Here is a 15,891-nt window from a genome sequence, read left to right on the forward strand (position 1 = left end):
TTGGTGGATATAATCTAATTAGAGGATTTGACATTTGCCAGAGAGATTATTCTTTTCTCCTTTGATTTGAATAATGCAGTACTGCATGTGTTTGCTAACTTTGTAGAAAAGGCTTTTTTTGTTTCGTCAGGATCAACAATGCAACTTTGCTTGCCAGACTAGCAGTGAGAACGTTGGACCTTCTATTATATTGTGGTGCCTTTGGTCATGTTCTGATAAACACTTACATACCAAGAGTGTGGCATAATACACTCCATTTAGAAGTTCTCCCATCATGCATTGTTTGGTGCATAATACACGACATATGGTCGTTGGTAATAGGAAGTCTTATTAGGAGAAAAGCTCTATTTAAATAAAAATGTGTTATTACTATGCGGGGCAAGTTTCGCACCTAAGAATATAACATGGCATAATCATATCCGCTTTTAGCAAGGCCTATAATGTGACAATATACATTTTTATGCATTGTAAATTGATCTTGGTGTTAGAAAACAAACTTGACTTTGATTCTGACGTCTGATCATTTTAATTAGAATGCAGTAATTAATTTCTATATGATTCTTTTCTTTCCTAAATCCTGGTGTCAGTCCCACCCTTTTTGCAGTCCTGTCTGTTACTACCTTGTACAGCACTGACCCCAGCCCCTTACATATTGTGTACAGCACACTTGTCTCTTCCATGGTACAATCGCCGAGCCAGTAATAGAGTATCTGTTCCCTTAGTAAATAATCTAGTAATCCTATATATGCAGGGTTTGGAGTGTTGTACAAGGTATCTCTCATAGCCCTGACACAATGGCTACTGCTGTGTACAAAGAAGAAAAATCATGACTGTGCGGCTTCATATAAATGCACATTTGTCATACTGAAAGCAAGTCCCTTCAGGCGGAAGGATATATTAGTGCAAACAAATATTGTGTATAGGTTTGCCTAGTGACTGGCTTTGTTAGGTTAATGAATCCACAATGCCAAGATTAATGATATTCCATTTACAAATTCCAAACAGATTCTGTATTTTGCAATGCACAGCATTACATAATGTATGCAGTATTAGAACAAACTGCACAGCAACAGGATTATGTATTTTTATAGAAGGTTCATCATTTTGCTTAATATGCGCGTTACTTGATTTACACCAATTAATGGAATGCGTTTTGGATGTGAGTTCTGTAAGACCTATAAACATCCAGCACTCTAGCTGCTGTTAATGATTATTCCCTATAGGCAGCCAGTACCTGGCTGATGACCTATAGTGCAGCAGTGGCTGGAGTGCTACATGTGGTCTGTCTCTAGTATTCTATTCACTAACACTGCTAGTTTGTGTGCGGTGCTTACAGCTAATCACGTCTTGTATAGCATTTACTACTTAGGTTTGTGTCATCATTTGTGGTGAGTTGATGCTTGAAATGTTTGTATTTTCTGATTTGTAATTGCTTTAATTATTCGGTTAGTTTTGTGACTATTAGTTTGGGTATTACTTACAAATTCATGCAGCCTGCAAGTTAATGCTGGTATTTGATCTGCAGGGTGAGCATTAGTTAACTTAAATATCTCTATACAAACGAATGATAAAGGGTATTGAAGCAAAACAATGAACCCAAAACTCTTTCCTGAATTTACTTGGAAATACAAATATTTTCTTTTTAGATCTCACGTTATACTGTAGAGCACAGGTTCTCAAACTCTGTCATTAGGACCCCAAACAGTTCATGTTTTCCAGGTCTCCTTACAGAATCACAAGTGAAATAATTAGCTCCACCTGGGTATGTTTTTTTAAAAACGTGTCAGTCAGTAACGAGTACACCTCTGCACCTGCTAGGCGATCTGGAAAACGTGAGCTGTGTGGGGTTCTAGGGACAGAGTTTGAGAACCACTGCTGTAGATATACTAAAATAACAAAGCCATTAATCATAGTTCCTGAATGTGGTCTAGATGGCACACATCTGGGGAAGCTAAAGGCTGCAGATTGTTAGGCACGTCCTAGTGTCTACTTCCCAGGGAAAGCCAATTGGATACCTAGTCACAGCCTCCATTAACCCTGCAGATTGTCCAGCATATATTAAGCTTTGCCACCGTTTAGGTCACCAAGTGGAAAGCTTATGAATAGTATCCATCTTGGGAAAACGTATATATTTGTTTTAATGTATAGTCAGAATTTTCAATTAGCCGCAAGCCGACGTGCCATTGCAACAGCGCAGAAAAAATGGCAGCAATAGCATGTCAGATTGTCCCGAAATCTCCGGTTTCTCTAGGCAGCTCTATGGCGCTGTGAACAAACTGCAGCAATCTCAGGGCTACTGTAAGTGCGGCGTATGCATGCTCTTACAGAGTGAGCAGCTAATTGAATCAGCCCCTACTGAATGAGTGAAAGTTCATATAAATGCCTATATGCAGATATTTATATTCCCCCTCTTATTTGCAGCCTTACTGCCCAGAACACACAGCCTCACTACGATGCAGTTCTAATAGGCCTTTCTCCATGCCATGTGCTTTATCCTTCCTAGAGGAGTATACTACAAACTTACATACAATGCCAATGAGGCCTGATTTACTTATATAGTCTATTATGACCTGTTCTTTGCCCTTGCAGCTATATACCATGCTCAGAAAGAATACATGTTGCAGTGACAGAAATGGCAGCCCTGTTCCCAAAGGTAAGTTATGTAATGTCATTGTTGGTGATCTTATGTAGGGAAGAGCCATGGCATCTTGACATGTTACATTACTTATATGAATGAAAACATTGGTCATTATTATGACCAAATAAAACTCACAGGTGTCATCTTAGGGGCAGTGTTTATATTTACTGAATTCTATACACGTTACATGGCACATGGATATAACATGTGCGCGCAGAGAACCTTTATTTACCATTTGTTACAATGTCCTTATGTCCGCACTCTGCCCAGCATGCAGCTTTCTAGTGGTGTCCAATGCTTTTATAATAATAATTCAACAGAACAGCAAGGTAATATGAGCTATAATTCCCAGTTTATTTATCCCAATGGCAAAAACTATTTTCTTATCCACAGCCATATGGGATAATGCCGTGGTTCCCAAACTTTCTCATATCACCGTGCCCTAGGCCAAAGGTTTCTTATTTATGTAGTCATGTGTGCTGAATTTCTTGAATAAATTGCGTTTCCTGTTATCCTGAGGGTCAATTATGTGGTGGTGGACTGGACTGCACTTCTGTTTGTACACATTTTATGATTGGCAGCCACCAGCACTGGTTTTTGCCAATCACATTGACCATACATAAATTGATTTGGTCCTGGAACACCAACCTGTGGCCACATGGCACCCAGCTTGGGAAGAACGGGGTCAGTGTTTATTAACTTTCAGATTTACAGCATCATGCAGCAATAGGGCTCAGGTGGATATAGAACACTCATGTTTATACATCCCTACTGGCTCAGACAGCTGCTACAACAGGATGTCTGATCACACTACATTTAAAATAAACATATGAAATCTTATAAAATAGATCTATACATAGATAAGACGTGACTCCATAAATTAGAAGTAAGGTAGTAAATTGAGGCAAAAAACCCCCCAACCACACTGGGGGATTGAGGTCAACCTCTCACAAGATCTGTTATTGTTCTGCTGTGGTCTTAGTATTTATGCTGGTTACTGCAAACAGTGTTTATCATCTACTCCATGATCTTCATTTGAGAAGCTGTGCTCATTTATGTCTCCTTAGAAACCAAAGTCAGACATGGTGCGGACATCACTACGACTTCTTACATCTAGTGCTTATCGGCTTCAGACGGAGTGCAAAAAGACACTGTCTGTAGAGTCCATTCCAAGCGCGGACATCCAGCTGGTGACACAACAAGTCATACAGTGCGCCTATGATATTGCCAAGGCTGCCAAGCAATTGGTCACCATCACAACCAAAGAAAATACCAATTAAGTGACATTAGTAGCCTTCTATTTCACCTACAGGTGGCTTGATTTGACTTTTTGGATTGGTATGGTATTATTTTATAAAGAGACAGGTTCATCTTAAAACTATCAGTATTACTATTTGCATGTTTTTACTTCTAAGTGTTTTTTCTGGACTGTATTTAACGTTAACCCACTGCCTTACATGTAAGCCTGATCATAGTGCAACATCGGCATCTATTATGGAGAACTTTAATCCATTTATTTTCTTTCATTATTTCCTTTATATCTATGTGAGGTTTTAAACATGTCAAAAATAGTTTTATGTAAAATATTGCTGAAGTTATTGGACTGCATTATGTGAACCTATTTTTATTACAATTAGTACATTTGATCTCTGATATCGTGAAAAATACAGATGATTTGCTTTCAAAAGGGTTCTACCTTACCGGGCTCTTCAGTTGCTGGTCCAGCTGTCATGAAAGTGTTTAGAACAATAACCGTGTTCATCCAGAACATTTTAATTGTGTTTGCACAGTGTAAACAAAATCCAGTCTTTGTGGAGTATTGTTACTACACTTGGTAATTTTACATACATCATTTTTAAGTGACATTAAGCTATAACAAGCCATTTTTTGGGGGGTATGTGATGTAAAGTGTGGAGCACAGATTAATATGGACTATTCTTAGTCAGATGGTTTATTGTAGACAGAACACCTTAAAACATTGACTAATTCCGATTGCTGTCGTAAATAAAAGTCTAAGTGCCTGTTCATGTATAGATCACACTTCCACACAAACTTTCGTCTGCATCTGCAGCATTACTATATTCATTTTAATAGGAGGCAATCAAGTTGCCGGGTTCCTGGTGGTCAGTATACAGATGTCGGAATCCTGACACCCGGTGGTTCCGACCGCTGCCCAGAATCCCCACTTGGGTGGGGGTCCACGCCACTATCTGAGGGGGAATATAACCCTGTGCCAACCAAGGGTCATCATCATGCCCGAAACGTGGCGAGGGCAGTGAGTCCACGAGGGGAGACGCTGCGCTCTCTACCGGTATTCTGGTCGTCGGGATCCCGGCATCAGTCTTCTGACCACCAGGATATCATACTGAATCCCATTGTTATCTGATATGGTAAGCGATCCAGTGTTATTTTACTTATTTCTATGTATTGAGCCAGCAGGAAAATCTAGATTAGGAAGCGGAGTCCTGCGGATCTTGGAAGTGGATATTACATTCAGCCATGAAGTCTAATCTTCCAGCCACAGTATGCAGAGGAGATTAGTTGTCAGTGATGGGGCTGGGAGAAGAGGTTACATGAAAACTCTCTGTTATACTGTACCAGAGTATGCAGTGGCTTCTGGTTTTGCTGTAATTAAGGTCTGAATGATCCTTGTACCGGTATGGTGATACCACAGCCGCGGTTGTCTAGCAAGGGGATATGTACATGACTTTTTGTGAAGCAGTACAACAATAGATTTTGGGTGCATGGAAGGTTGGTTGTATATGATGAAAGGGAGGATTTATCTGAAATATTTTTCTAAATAGATTTGCTTCTTTGTTTATCTTTTCTGTTTTATTTCAAAATTCTACTTCATCTTGATGGAGCATAGGTATTAATGAAATGGGTCCCGTGCACTTCCCTGCAACCCACATGTCATACAGTCCTCTCATACACAAAGGTCACCACTATAGGAGAAGTAAATTACTTCTAGTAATATCCCCTGATAATGTATGGTTTATTTGTAGAGCAACTAAATATTCATATTTTTTTTTTTATTAAAGAAAGAAAAAGCCCTCTCCCTCACTTTCTCCCCCCCCCCACAATAGTAGGGGATTAGGTAGGGGGTTATAATAAGCCTAAAATCGTATTTACAAGTAACTTCTATACATGAATCTAAACTCCGGCATGCAGGTAGTGTTTGTCCCTTTGATGGCTGAAGGATAAAGTGTTTACATTCTTAAGTAAAACTGAAATTAGGAAGGAATACAGGAATGTGTGATTGTGTTCTGCTGATCCTCCTATAATTCTGGATGCAGCTAGTTTATATTACTATGTGTAGGGAGGGTGTGGTTCATAGGGTCGACCATACTTGAGTTGACAGTATCTAGGTCGACCACTATTGTTTGACAGTAACTAAGTCGACCACCCAAAATAGGTCGACACAAGCATTAGGGTGACATGAGCAAGGTCGTTCTCTTCGTAGAGTGACCGGGAACCCCAATTAGTGCACAGTGTCCCCTCGCATGGCTCGCTTCGCTTGTTTACTGTTCCCAATTGTAGTCCACGTGGATCGTAAAGTATGAAAGTAAAAAAAAAAAAAAAAAAAATCTGAAAAACTCATGTCGACCTTTTTATCATGTTGACCTTGAACATGACGAAGTGACTATGTGGACCAGGAAACCCTGTCAACCTAATGCATGTCGACCAATAGTGGTCGACCTAACGACTGTCTGCCTAAAGGTGGGTACATACTGGAAGATATCAATTGATCGGCAGATATATCAATGGGCGGGTCGGGCAGTGTGCTGTGCATACAGACTGCCCCATCCGTCGGGGACTGACGTCATGGACTGGGTGGGCGTGTAGACACGCCCGCCCAGTTCAGCTGACAATCACCACCGGCCACCACAACATGTGTACGGGCGGTCGGCCCCATACACACACAGCGACGCGCCAATATATCGGTAGAATGGCCGATATAACGGCCAGTGTGTACGGGCCTTAAGTGTGGTCAACCTAGAGACCGGATACCATGTAGGGAGGTCTGCAGCGGGCAGAATGTAGCAGTGGAAATGCCTCCCTATTATGGCAACCAGAAGATATTGTTATCTAGTAACAGTTCAGAGAACTGCTTGTGAACTAGGCATCTCCCAGCTCTAACAGTAGGCTTGATTCATTGTTGTACGTCGTCATAGCATCGCTGCTACGTGTTTGGATGCAGTAGCGATGCTTTAATATTTGGCAGCAGGAGGCGTTTTGTGTTGATAGCCAGCTCCTGGTGGCTTCAGTGATCAATTGCTGTTGAATCGCCATTGGGGACCATCTGTCATCTGAGTAACCCTCAGGTTCTCAGAATGATCGATGTGGCATTGTAGCAGAGACCAGGATCTCTGCGTGGGAAGATACAGACCATGGCTTTACACTGCCACAAAAGAGGTGGCATGCCTGTTTTGTGAAACTGAGCCATTGCTGCCCCCAAATGGCTGCAGACTGTCCTCACCTGACATTTGCAGCCGCACGGTGTGCAAGGACGCAGGATCCAAACCGCACATGCACAGTATGGGTCCTGCACCTGTACAGGAATCCTATCATCTGATTACTGCATCCCACAATGAATCAGGCCCAGTATTTGTTTATTTGTTTTTTAGACAATCTATTAAATACCACTAATATATCCTCTTTAGGGAATACAACTTGTAAAAAGGGGAAAGTGACTTGAACAGTGTTAATGATTAAGATGGAGTATTGCATAAAGCATTACATGGAATTGAAGTGCTTTAATAACTGACACACATATTACTAGTAAGTTCCCCTTTGTAGAAGATTCTTTAATATGTAGTGCTCTCCGTGTTTAGAGATATGACTATGCACAACTGTGCACGGTGCCGCCATTACTTATCACGGGCTGTGACTCCTGTGGTAAAGGCCTGGACAACATGTACCTCTTCAGGTGATGTAAAACTACAAGGCCCCAACATGCTCTGCCAGTGAGTTGGCAAAGTATAATGGCTGTCTTTGGAAAACACTCTGAGATGTGGACTGCTTTCCACTTGGTCTAAGCCACTAGAACCCAACATACATTTTTCAGCAGAAGTTGCTGTATTAAAACAATTTTCTTTTCTTTGAAAGGGTATGTTTGGACCCATGGCTGGAGAGGTGCAGGCTGCCCAGGCTTGGTCTCTAGAACAATCAGGTAGTCCTGGAACAGCTGACCTCAGAACTTCGTATACTATAAGTATTCGTTCTTCCCAGTTGGTACAAAAAGAAAATAGTGATCTCACATTCTTAGTTCCATTGTGTCATTCAGGGTGACAGATGTCATTAGGCATTTGGTTACCTTTTATAAGAAAGCTTTTTGTTTCAACTGACATTGTTCCATTAAGAATAAGAAAGGTACGTAATATCTAACCACTGTGAAAAATCTGAAATCACTAATTTGTCTGACAGTATCCTCGGGACTACTGCCATATGGGCAGTCTTGGTGCTGGTCATTTCCTTCTTGAAACTGCACAATGTAAAAGTATTAGCACTTTTCTCTTCCCCCATCCCAAGTGTTTTTGAATAGGAACATTTTCTACTATGACCACTAGCATTGTTAAAATTACCTCCAGTGCCAAAACACATGAAGTGTCATACACATCTAAATATTGAATTTATTTTTTTAGATGTGGGATTGCTTTGGTTTCTAACAGGGCAACAAGTAAACTTAAGCAGCTTACCTAGTAAGACTGAATTAGACTTCTTATTTTTAAGGTTCTTCATGATAAACTTTGACATAGGAAATTGTAAATGCCTTTTGCAATCTGTATTTATGTGGTATTATTGAACTATACCTTTTTTGATATTGTATACATTATTTACTTGTGAATTTTACTTTATGTTCTTATTTTCAACTACTAGCCGTGCAATAAACTGTTTTCAAAGTGACGACTTACCCCAATTTGTCATCTTTATATGGACATTTTGTTTGCAACATCATACTCCGCAGTTGGGAGTAAACGTCATAGTAAGAAAAGACTGGATATATTAAAGCAGGAATTCACGACATGAGTTTGTAACCAATCTAGTGAAGTTTAATTTAAGGTTAAATAGAATATATTTTCCACAAACAACAAGTGTGTCAAGCCTTCATCAAAATACCACAACTATGAATGAAACATTAATTTGAGTAAAGTACAAATATCCATTGTATTCATCACCCTTTATGCATATCCCCTTGCTAATTACAAGCTATTAAGAGCCTCTTACTTCATCAGAGTGTGTTTTGGGGAGGACAGAGTTGATATAGGTAAAACTGGTGAAAGGACGTGTTTTTAACTGGCCAACATAATATTGTAGTAATATGATAAAACACACTTTCCTAGGAAGACTGTTTTAATAACCAAAGTAGGTTTAACACCACAATTATACATTAACATAACTCCTTAGCATAATCTCAAACAATTTGTAGAGGACTGATTATATAGGGTAACACAAAGCTTACAGAGTGTGCCCGCTACTCTTCCATCGAAAGCAGTAATGCACTATGGGGGTAATTCAGACTGAATCGCAGTCTGAATCACTTTGTGGAGTGCACGGGCAAAATTTAGCACATCTACGATCAGATCTGAATTACCCTGTCAGCCATACACTTTACGTTTACCTTTCCACAATACTGGGGGTAGTTATTTCAGTGGAAATACAGATTTGCTTCTGCTCCAAGGTGGCAGCATGTGCCTGGACAGATATTTTATGTGTCCTACATTAATATTTCAGATTTCACTTTGAGTGAAAGTTTTATACATACGATAAAAAAACTAATTTACAAATGAAAGTCTATTTACATTGGAATGCTAAAAGTAAGTGTGATGTAGACCTTTGTTCCGGATGGTATCAAGCACCGAGGACGGAGCAGTTGCTGGAAGTAATGACTGTTTCATTTACTATTAGCCATGTCATAACCAAGCAGGTCTCGGCCGGCTAAACACCTGAAAAACAGTGTATATAAGTGGTTATGCTTCTTTGTATCAATGCACAGGAGAAATCCCACCCGCCAGGATTACATACTGATCACATACACAGTACTAAAGTCACACTTGTGTTACTGATTCTGTCTGAAACCAGCTATCACCTCAAACATACTGTTATTAGTAAGGATTTGTGCCATTTTAATTTGGGAGTAACACAAAGTGTAAAAGTCCCATTTCCTAAAACTACTAGAACCCAACATGCATTTTCAGCAAATACTGCATTGTCTATGTACAGCCTGATAGTGTAGTTCCCAATAAAACACCTAATAGGGCCCTTCCCCATACACATGATATTCCCACAAACCAGGACAGTTCCGTGCACTTGCAGTGTTGCTGTACCAAAACGCCCAAATTCAGAGACAAATGACATAAGTAAATTTGCATCTGTATGCAAAAACGTGTTTTGCATCCGTGTACAGAGATCTGTCAGAATCTGCCCCTACCTAAGCCCAAAACTGGTATCACCAGCCACCATGTGCCCACACACAGTAGGAAGAGCCGCAAAGATCCATCTCCTGTGGCTGCCAACATCACATGGTATTAACATTTAAATTCTCTGTATGCTCGGCTCTCGGTAGTGCCAAAGACAAAGTGCTCAGAGGACTGTCATGGCATCCGTCCACTCTGAGCATTACAACGTGGTCTGAGGAACTTAGAGGGGACTGAGTTGTGATCATTAGTCCCTCTAAACATATGTCATACGCTTTTTGATGATTGCAAGATATTCTGAGATGGTATTGGCTGCTCAATGGGACAAAAACCACACATTAATGCTTTCTTTACCATTACTTAAATAAAAGTGTAGGATTGGTCACAAACCTAATACAATAATACCTTAAAAAGAAAAAATCCAAAACACAAGAAACACAGCAACTATGTATGTGCATCATGCTTATACATGTATTTAGTCATGCATGCATAACTGCTTTTTTTTGTTGGGACTGCTGAACAAAGCTGCCACTCAGCCTTCACTAAGGGGGCTAGTAACACTACAGCAGGTTTATGTCAGACAAACACAAGTTGGCGGTTCCAGAAGTGCAGCATACAGCCGCACTTACTCGCACCCACAAATTAATTGCTGGTAATTGGATTCCCCCTTTTGTGTGAAAGAAATTCTCGTTGGCAGCTCTGACATGATTCCTTACAAATCCATTAAAGTGTTAGAGAGATGAAACACCTACCTTTTGGTGATAACCTCTCTGTGTCATGATTTCTGCCTCCTGGTCTTCCAACTCCTCTTCCTGTTCTCCTGCTAATTTGTCCTCTTTTTCCTCCTCTGCCAGCCGCAGCATAGCCTCTTTTTCTTGCAGATGTTGCTCGGAAATCTAACAAAAAAATAAAAAATGATGGTATGAAAAAAGTAGTTACATCAAATACCTTTTTACTAATATTACAGTCAAACAGATTTAGTGGCCCATTTATCAACCAATATATGTGGGAGGTGGCCACAAATATAAAGTATCACTTGAATGCATGATGGGGGGTCCGTAGCACATATCGCCAATACCTGCTGCGATCCCTCTATTCCTGACAGCAGCCACATCCCCATAAGTTTCTATTGGGGATGCAATGCTGCCAGATTTACCAATATCTGGAATGCTAAACATTCCCTATAATGGCCCAAGCAGCTACCGCCATCTTCAGATATCAGTAGCCTGTTGATGGGCTACAGATTGGGGCTGTAGTTCTGGCAGGGTTCCCCAGGAACCCTCCGCCAGAAATGGCACTAATATCACTACCAGACTGCATTGCAAATGCGGTCAATGATAAATGGGCCTCATAAGGTTTGGCGTGAGGTGATTTCTGGTTGTACCTGTGCCTCCAGCTCCAATCTGCGTGCTGTCTTCTGCTCCTCTTCCTCCTCCTTCTCTCTAGCGGTCAGCTGCTTTACTTCTTCCAGTTCTTGGAGAAGATTCTCACGTGATTTTAGGGATTCTCTTTGTTCACGTTTGTTCTGTTCTATCCGCTCCTGGATCTGTAGCTGTCTCTCCATGAGCACCTGGGTAGGGAAATGAGACCATGTAACGTACTATATTCACAAATTATGTATAAAGATTGCTACTTGCTGAACTATTCAACAAAGTCTAAAACAGGCATGTCAAACAGATAATCCCAACCATGCCGAATAATCAAGGTCTAAGATTTCGTGGGCCACGAGAAAGTCTTATTTGCAAATGTGAAAGTTTTTTTTTTTTTTAGAAAAAACAACAATAAAGTTTAATCAAAGAGATTAAGTATCGGTAAGATTATATATAGTAAAAATAACAACAACAACAACAACACATCAGTGTGAGCTCTGTTATTCCCCCTCATATCACTGTATGGTCCCATCTCCTCTATATTATAATAATAATAATAATAATACCACATATCAGTGTGAGCTGTGTTATTCCCCCTCATATCACTGTATGGTCCCATCTCCTCTATATTATAATAATAATAATAATACCACATATCAGTGTGAGCTGTGTTATTCCCCCTCATATCACTGTATGGTCCCATCTCCTCTATATTATAATAATAATAATACCACATATCAGTGTGAGCTGTGTTATTCCCCCTCATATCACTGTATGGTCCCATCTCCTCTATATTATAATAATAATAATACCACATATCAGTGTGAGCTGTGTTATTCCCCCTCATATCACTGTATGGTCCCATCTCCTCTATATTATAATTAGAATAATAATAATAATACCACATATCAGTGTGAGCTGTGTTATTCCCCCTCATATCACTGTATGGTCCCATCTCCTCTATATTATTATAATAATAATACCACATATCAGTGTGAGCTGTGTTATTCCCCCTCATATCATTGTATGGTCCCATCTCCTCTATATTATAATAATAATAATAATACTACCACATATCGGTGTGAGCTGTGTTATTCCCCCTCATATCACTGTATGGTCCCATCTCCTCTATATTATAATAAATAAGATTTTACTCACCGGTAAATCTATTTCTCGTAGTCCGTAGTGGATGCTGGGACTCCGTAAGGACCATGGGGAATAGCGGCTCCGCAGGAGACTGGGCACAACTAAAGAAAGCTTTAGGACTACCTGGTGTGCACTGGCTCCTCCCACTATGACCCTCCTCCAGACCTCAGTTAGGATACTGTGCCCGGAAGAGCTGACACAATAAGGAAGGATTTTGAATCCCGGGTAAGACTCATACCAGCCACACCAATCACACCGTATAACTCGTGATACTATACCCAGTTAACAGTATGAAATATAACTGAAACTCTCAACAGATGGCTCAACAATAACCCTTAAGTTAAGCAATAACTATAAACAAGTATTGCAGACAATCCGCACTTGGGATGGGCGCCCAGCATCCACTACGGACTACGAGAAGTAGATTTACTGGTGAGTAAAATCTTATTTTCTCTAACGTCCTAAGTGGATGCTGGGACTCCGTAAGGACCATGGGGATTATACCAAAGCTCCCAAACGGGCGGGAAAGTGCGGATGACTCTGCAGCACCGAATGAGCAAACTCTAGGTCCTCCTCAGCCAGGCTATCAAACTTGTAGACTGTTGCAAAAATGTTTGAACCCGACCAAGTAACAGCTCGGCAAAGTTGTAAAGCCGAGACCCCTCGGGCAGCCGCCCAAGAAGAGCCCACTTTCCTCGTGGAATGGGCTTTTACAGATTTAGGGTGCGGCAGTCCAGACGCAGCATGTGCAAGTTAAATCGTGCAACAGATCCAGCGAGCAATAGTCTGCTTAGAAGCAGGAGCACCCAGCTTGTTGGGTGCATACAGGATAAATAGCGAGTCAGTTTTCCTGACTCCAGCCGTCCTGGAACATATACTTTTCAGGGCCCTGACTACGTCCAGTAACTTGGAATCCTCCAAGTCCCAAGTAGCCGCAGGCACCATAATAGGTTGGTTCACATGAAAAACTGATACCACCTTAGGAAGGAATTGGGAACGAGTCCTCAATTCCGCCTTATCCATATAAAATACAGATAAGGGCTTTTGTATGACAAAGCCGCCAATTCTGATACACGCCTGGCCGACGCCAAGGCCCACAGCATGACCACTTTCCACGTGAGGTATTGTAGCTCCACGGATTTAAGTGGCTCAACCCAATGCGACTTCAGGAAATCCAACACCACGTTGAGATCCCACGGTGCCACTTGAGGCACAAACGGGGGCTGACTATGCAGCACTCCCTTAACAAAAGTCTGAACTTCAGGCAGTGAAGCCAGTTCTATTTTGGAAGAAAATCGATTGAGCCGAAATCTGGACCTTCATGGAACCCAATTTTAGGCCCATAGTCACCTCTGACTGTAGGAAGTGCAGAAATCGACCTAGCTGAAATTTCTCCTTTGGGGCCTTCCTGGCCTCACAGCACGCAACATATTTCCGCCATATGCGGTGATAATGGTTTGCGTTCACTCCTGTCCTAGCTTTAAATAGCGTAGGGATAACTTCCTCCGGAATGCCCATTTCCTTCAGGATCCGGCGTTCAACCGCCATGCCGTCACACGCAGCCGCGGTACGTCTTGGAACAGACAGGCCCCCTGCTGCAGCAGGTCCTGTCTGAGCGGCAGAGGCCATGGGTCCTCTGAGATCATTTCTTGGAGTTCTGGGTACCAAGCTCTTCTTGGCCAACCCGGAACAATGAGTATAGTTCTTACTCCTCTCCTTCTTATTATTCTCAATACCCTGGGTAAGAGAGGCAGAGAAGGGAACACATACACCGACTGGTACACCCACGGTGTTACCAGAGCGTCCACAGCTATCGCCTGAGGGTCCCTTGACCTGGCGCAATATCTTTGTAACTGTTTGTTGAGGCGGGACGCCATCATGTCCACCTGTGGCCTTTCCCAACGGTGTACAATCATTTGGAAGACTTCTGGATGAAGTCCCCACTCTCCCGGGTGGAGGTCGTGTCTTCTGAGAAAGTCTGCTTCTCAGTTGTCCACTCCGGGAACGAACACTGCTGACAGTGCTAACACATGATTTTCCGCCCATCGGAGAATCCTTGTGGCTTCTGCCATCGCCATCCTGCTTCTTGTGCCGCCCTGTCGGTTTACATGAGCGACCGCCGTGATGTTGTCTGACTGGATCAGCACCGGCCGGTGTTGAAGCAGGGGTCTAGCCTGACTTAGGGCATTGTAAATGGCCCTTAGTTCCAGAATATTTATGTGTAGGGAAGTCTCCTGACTTTTCCATAGCCTTGGAAGTTTCTTCCCTGTGTGACTGCCCCCCAGCCTCGAAGGCTGGCATCCGTGGTCACCAGGACCCAGTCCTGTATGCCGAATCTGCGGCCCCCTAGAAGATGAGCACTCTGCAGCCACCTCAACAGCGACACCCTGGCCCTTGGAGACAGGGTTATCCGCCGATGCATCTGAAGATGCGACCCGGACCACTTGTCCCACAGATCCCACTGGAAGATTCTTGCATGGGACCTGGCGAATGGAATTTCTTCGTAAGAAGCTACCATCTTTCCCAGGGCTCGCGTGCATTGATGCACCGACACCTGTATTTGTATTAGGAGGTCTCTGTCTAGAGACAACAACTCCTTGGACTTCTCCTCCGGGAGAAACCCATTTTTATCCTGTTCCGTGTCCAGAACCATACCCAGGAACAGTAGACGCGTCGTAGGAACCAGCTGCGACTTAGGAATATCAGAATCCAGCCGTGCTGGTGTAGCACTTCCCGAGATAGTGCTACTCCGACGAACAACTGCTCCCTGGACCTCGCCTTTATAAGGAGATCGTCCAAGTACGGGATAATTATTTCGGCCATTACCTTGGTAAATACCTCGGTGCCGGGGACAGACCAACGGCAACGTCTGGAATTGGTAATGACAATCCTGTACCACAATTTTGAGGTACTCCTGGTGAAGAGGGTAAATAGGGACATGCAGGTAAGCATCCTTGATGTCCAGTGATACCATGAAATTCTCCAGGCTAAGTGTTCAAGGATTTCAATTTTAGAATGGGTCTCACCGAACCGTCTGGTTTCGGTACCACAACATTTTGGAATAGTAACCCCGGCCTTGTTGAAGGAGGGGTACCTTGATTTCACCTGCTGGAAGTGCAGCTTGTGAATTGCCGCCAGTACTACCTTTCTCCGAGGGCAGCAGGCAAGGCTGATGTGAGGTAACGGCGAGGGGGAGTCGCCTCGAACTCCAGCCTGTATCCCTGTGATACTACTTGCAGAACCTAGGGATCCACCTGTGGGCAAGCCCACTGGTCCCTGAAGTTCCCGAGACGCGCCCCCACCGCACCTGTCTCCACCT

At 42.4% G+C, this 15,891-nt stretch overlaps 2 protein-coding genes across 4 annotated transcripts in view; one reads left to right on the forward strand and one right to left on the reverse strand.

The window, feature by feature from the left end:
- The window catches only part of GIT2 (GIT ArfGAP 2), a 195,537-nt gene extending 186,992 nt beyond the window's left edge, over nucleotides 1-8,545 (forward strand). Inside the window, exons 21-22 of the mRNA XM_063938779.1 lie at nucleotides 2,590-2,653; nucleotides 3,706-8,545. Of these exons, the coding sequence (XP_063794849.1) occupies nucleotides 2,590-2,653; nucleotides 3,706-3,918 (277 nt within the window). The 3' untranslated portion in view covers nucleotides 3,919-8,545. The remainder of the gene's footprint in view (nucleotides 1-2,589; nucleotides 2,654-3,705) is intronic.
- A 124-nt stretch (nucleotides 8,546-8,669) lies between these two features.
- Nucleotides 8,670-15,891, reverse strand: part of TCHP (trichoplein keratin filament binding) — a 62,227-nt gene continuing 55,005 nt past the window's right edge. For all 3 annotated transcript variants that reach the window (XM_063913228.1, XM_063913227.1, XM_063913229.1), the window contains exons 11-13: nucleotides 11,441-11,626; nucleotides 10,809-10,952; nucleotides 8,670-9,585 (exon numbers count right to left, since the gene is read on the reverse strand). In XM_063913228.1, coding sequence (XP_063769298.1) covers nucleotides 9,553-9,585; nucleotides 10,809-10,952; nucleotides 11,441-11,626 — 363 coding nt within the window. In that variant the 3' untranslated portion in view covers nucleotides 8,670-9,552. The remainder of the gene's footprint in view (nucleotides 9,586-10,808; nucleotides 10,953-11,440; nucleotides 11,627-15,891) is intronic.

This window comes from Pseudophryne corroboree, chromosome 1 (assembly GCF_028390025.1).
Source record: "Pseudophryne corroboree isolate aPseCor3 chromosome 1, aPseCor3.hap2, whole genome shotgun sequence".
Lineage (NCBI taxonomy): Eukaryota > Metazoa > Chordata > Amphibia > Anura > Myobatrachidae > Pseudophryne > Pseudophryne corroboree.